Source organism: Galeopterus variegatus, unplaced genomic scaffold (assembly GCF_000696425.1).
Source record: "Galeopterus variegatus unplaced genomic scaffold, G_variegatus-3.0.2 Scaffold9914, whole genome shotgun sequence".
Lineage (NCBI taxonomy): Eukaryota > Metazoa > Chordata > Mammalia > Dermoptera > Cynocephalidae > Galeopterus > Galeopterus variegatus.
The window spans coordinates 15013-19948 of NW_007736025.1; the positions used below are offsets into that span (position 1 = coordinate 15013).

Here is a 4936-nt window from a genome sequence, read left to right on the forward strand (position 1 = left end):
ACTGCTGTTGGAGAAAACAAACTGTAAAGCAAACGTGGATAAAGGAAGGCCCCTCAGGAGGCTATTATAATATTTGGGGTCCCAGATAATGGCTTGCTTCATGGTGGTAGCAGTAAAGGTGGCGTAAAATAGCTGGATTCTAGATATTATTATTTGGGATATCTAGAAGTAAGAGTCATCGGGATTTGCCAACAGGTTGGATACAGCACAAGTGTGACAGAGAGGTACCAGGGATAACTCCAAGTGTTTTGTCTCAGCAACTTGAAAGGCAGAGTTAATGAGTTAGGGAAGACCATAGGTGAACATGTTTTTTCCCATGATAGGAATAGTAGAATATGAATTGGAACATGTTGAGTCTAATGACTATGAGACATTCAAGTAGAGATACTGATACAGAGGCAGTTGGATAAATCTGGACTCTAAATATTAATCTGGGATTTGTCAGCAAATAGATGGTATCCAAAGCCATGATGCTAAATGAGATGACCAAAGGTGGGGGTCTGACAAAGAAAAAAGATCTGAGAACAAAGTTCTGGGACATTCCATAATATCAAGATGAAAACTAACAATAATTGATACTGAAAATAGTGTTGTCAAACATGCTGGAGATTTTGACACCATTCTTTGTATTAAATAGCCAGTCCTGTAGTCAATAGATTTCCTGTAGACTTGAATGACGATTCTACTTCTCTGGACCTGATAGCAGCCGTAGGGCCCATCTTAACTGAATGATATGAATGTGTCATTGAAATGCGTGCTTTAAAAATCTGAGAATTAATCAATATACCCAGGATGAAAATAATTAACTTTCTGGATTAAGCCACTATGTGACACACGTGGCACAAATTTAAAAAATAATGTAAGTAAATGACACAAATTATAATAATTTGCAATTCATGGTCATTTTCAGTTTCTGCTGGGGCAGAAAATTGATGAAAGGCTGAGAGAAATTCTGGAATATGCTTGAGTCAGGAAAGGTCATCATGTAGAAATACATTTGTGAGGTTTGAAGATTTTTATTTGAGCTTTTCCTTTCTAATTTAGTTGAAAATTTCTAGAGCACAGAGTTGTGGTTTTTAAAATTTTATCAGTATATTCATTGTTAAAAATCATGCTTATTCTTTATGCCCCTTATTTTTTAAATTAATTAATTTTTTTACTTCTTGATGGCCGCTAGTATAATTTTATGGATTGATATATATGTATATATACCAATTATATATATATATATATATACCCAAAGGAATGGAAATCATATCGAAGGGATACCTGCACTCCCATGTTTATCACAGCTCTATTTACAATAACTGAGAGTTGGAATCAACCCAGATGTCTATGGATGGATTACTAAATAAGGAAAACGTGGTATATATACAGAATGGAATACTATTCTGCCAGAGAAATGAATGGAATACTGCCATTTGCAGCAACATGGATGAACTTAGAGAACATTATGTCATTATGTTAAGTAAAATAAGCCGGGTATAGAAGACACTTTCTCTTCTTCCATTTCTTTTTAAATAAAATAATTCCACATTTTGGGAACTAAGCTGGGTCTTTGATTATCTAGGTCATTGAAAATCTTCCACCTTAAGTAAAGAAATACTCTTATTATCTTTGTGATTATCTAAGGAAATGGTGATACCTTGAGAATCTCCAGCTCTTACTAATCTCTCTTATCTCACATTCTTACTTAAAACTAAAGTTATCTTTTGGGGAACTTTCAGCACAAGCATTAGCCTAAACATTTTAACCTCTATGAATGGCATTTTATTCATCTATACAATAACAAAGACTAGAACCGTTTGAAATGTCCATCTAGCTCTTTGTCACGCTAGAATGGATAACTTTTAGAATAGCCTTGCGTATCTGGTTGGTCTTCACACTGTAGATGATGGGGTTCATCACAGGGGGGATCAGCAAGTAGGCATTGGCAATCAAAGTATGTACATATGGTGGGGCCCATTTCCCAAATCTGTGAACAAAGGACAGACTGATTAAAGGAAGGTAAAATACAGCAACAGCCCCAATATGAGATATGCATGTGCTGAAGGCTTTCTTCCTCTCTTCTGGGGAAGCAATGTTGAGAACTGTCTTAATGATTAAAGCATACGAAAGGACAATGAAGACTGAGTCCACCCCAGCAGTGGTGATCAGAGCAGTTAACCCAACTGCGCTGTTGATCCTGGTGTCTGTACATGAGAGCTTCATGACATCAGGGTGGAAGCAGTAGGAATGGTGGAGCACGTGGCTGCGGCAGAAGGAGAGTCTTTTAAGAAGCACCATCACAGGAGTCAGTATTAGAGTGCCCCTGATGATGATTGCTACTCCAATCTGTGCTATTTTTAAGTCAGTTAAGATAGAAGCATATCTAAGAGGATTAGAGATAGCCACAAAACGGTCAAAAGCCATGGCCAACAGCACTGAGGATTCCATGACAGTGAAGAATTTAATAAAGAACATCTGTGACAAGCAGGCATTAAAGCTGATCTCCCTGGCATTGAACCAGAGTATACCCAGCATGGTGACCACAGTGGAGATGGACAGGCCGAGGTCAGAGGTGGACAGCATGGAGAGGAAATAGTACATGGGTTCATGGAGGCTGGGCTGCGTGATGATGATGAAGAGAATCAGGCTGTTTCCTGAGAGGGCAGTGACATACAGAAAGCAGAAGGGAATGGAGATCCAGGCATGGAAGGCTTCCAGCCCAGGGATACCGGTTAGCAGGAAAGTGATGGGAGAGAATGTGGTATTCTGAAAAGTTGACATGCTGGCTTAAAAGACAGAACAAGATGAGAGTCTGAAACAAAAAAGCTACATTTGTTTGTCCTTAATCCAATTAAAATAATTTTTTGAAATGAAAACTGACCAAAGTTGAGTATCTACGTAACATAAAAATATACATGGTTTATTTATTTATTTATTTATTATTTATTTATTTATTTATGGTGGTCAGCTAGTATAGGGATCAAACTCCATACCTTGGTGTTATCAGCACCATGTTCTAACCCACTGAGCAAACTGGCCCGTCCTAAATGGCTCACTTAAACTGATAAAAAAATTTGTAAGATTTCAACTATAGTAGGTACTTTATTTTATTTTATTTTTTGAATTTGCCTCATTGCACAATTTTCCTTTTTAAGGCCCTTTGCTGCTAGATTCGTTTATATCATGTGACTGACTCCCCCACTCCTCTTAGCCATAGATGACTGGACAGAGAATAGACACTTAACCCCATACTGGCCAAGTCATATTTTATACTCTCTGGCATTTTGAAGTTGTGGTAAAATGTTGCAGGTTAGGTTTTCTGTATATTGACATGAAAAAAAAAAAATACAATGGGTCAACCATTCTATCAGGTAACTCCTAAGAAGTATGTCTTAACAAAATGGAGAAAGTCTGTCTAGAGAAAATAAGTCTGTGGGGCTGCAAAATCACATTGTATGTAAGTGTAGAAAGCAGAGAAACTTACAGACAAATTGGGAAGCCAGGAAATATGGAGAAAGAGATAACTAGAAAACAAAGCAACACATATGAAGTAACAAATAAATGGCCGAGGCATCAGTGCAGTCATTTGCAAATGGCTTCAACATCTCACCATCAAAAGAATACTTCTAATGGAGCATCTAGTGTCACATCAGGGAGAGATGGAGGGTTAGAACACAGACCTACCACCAGGTTTAGAAACAGGATGCTGTTCCTCCTCATTTAATGTACTGCCATGTTCAAATATATTTCTCTCTTCAATCTGTATGAAGACTAGTTCTCCAGACAGACTTTCTCCATTTTGTTAAGACATGCTACTTAGGAGATACATAATAGAATGTCACTTTTTTTTTTTTTGGAAAAAGTATTACTCTATAGTAAGCATCTCATTTCTTTTTTCACCGAGTAGAGAATTGCAGACTAGGCTGGTGGGTATGTATGAGTTGTCAATGGGAGTTTGGGGAAAAACAGAGATTACAGCTGTGGCTGGAGAGGGCTCAATCAGTGAGAGGTAGCCAATTTTAGGGTAACTTCTGAAAGGTGAAAAGAAAGCTACTGAGTGGCTGATAGGAAGTGTATGATAAGAGAGAATAAAGGGGAAACCTAAATGTTTGCATATCACACACATTCACCCAGACAAAGTGCCACCTCAAGGATCATCTGAAGGAATCTCATTAAAAAAAAAATTGGAACATTTTAAACTGAAATTAACAGAAAATTAGAGAAAAAAAGAGAAGTGTTAAATTACATGAGTTGGCAAAATAAGTAAACTGTAACTTTAGACTCTAAGTTTACAATAATGAGAGTATCCTCAGGGCAGTGATGAAATTTATAACAGAAATGTATGATCAAATATCATAATGGAAATAAGGATTAATAGTTAATAATTATGTATTATATATTTCAAATCAGCTAAAAGAGAGAATTTTAAATGTTCTCACAACAAAAATGACAAATATTTGAGGTGATTAGCATGCTAATTATCTTGATATGATTATTTCACAGTATATATGTATATCAAAACATATTTTATGCCATAAATATACACAATTATTATTTCTCAGTTAAAAATAAAAAATGTAATAAAAACCTAAAAATAAAGAACACCAAGAAAAAAATAATTAATAGAAAATAGGCATTCAGTAAGTTTGTAGTATTTGTAGAAGACTTTCTAGAAAAAGAATTTATTGAAAGATTTCTCTATATAAGTAGAGATGAAAAATTCCAAGTCTTTTAGAAATTACAAGTAATTTCTTCCCTTGATCTTGCCTTACACTTTCAGGGCATTCACTGAGTACCTACTTTTTACACAGTGCTCTATTAGAAGCTAAGTGATAACACAAATAAAACTCCTTGTAAAGAGTTTATAATCAAGTGAGGGAGAAATATCAGAACTGTTTTTCAATAGCTTCAAAGTCTAGTGTATGATAATGAATAATAAAAATGGTAT

The 4936-nt window shown here is 35.8% G+C and overlaps 1 protein-coding gene across 1 annotated transcript; it reads right to left on the reverse strand.

Annotated features, from left to right (window-relative positions):
* Window positions 1-1818: 1818 nt before the first annotated feature.
* On the reverse strand, window positions 1819-2769 carry LOC103609663 (olfactory receptor 51F2-like). Its single transcript, XM_008593965.1, has one exon. It carries the CDS (start codon window positions 2767-2769, stop codon window positions 1819-1821), a length of 951 nt encoding a protein of 316 aa, XP_008592187.1.
* Between the last annotated feature and the right edge of the window lie 2167 nt (window positions 2770-4936).

Excerpts from the sequence above, each read along its gene's own strand:
- LOC103609663 (XM_008593965.1), bottom strand. The coding sequence starts at position 2,769 with ATGTCAACTTTTCAGAATACCACATTCTCTCCCATCACTTTCCTGCTA.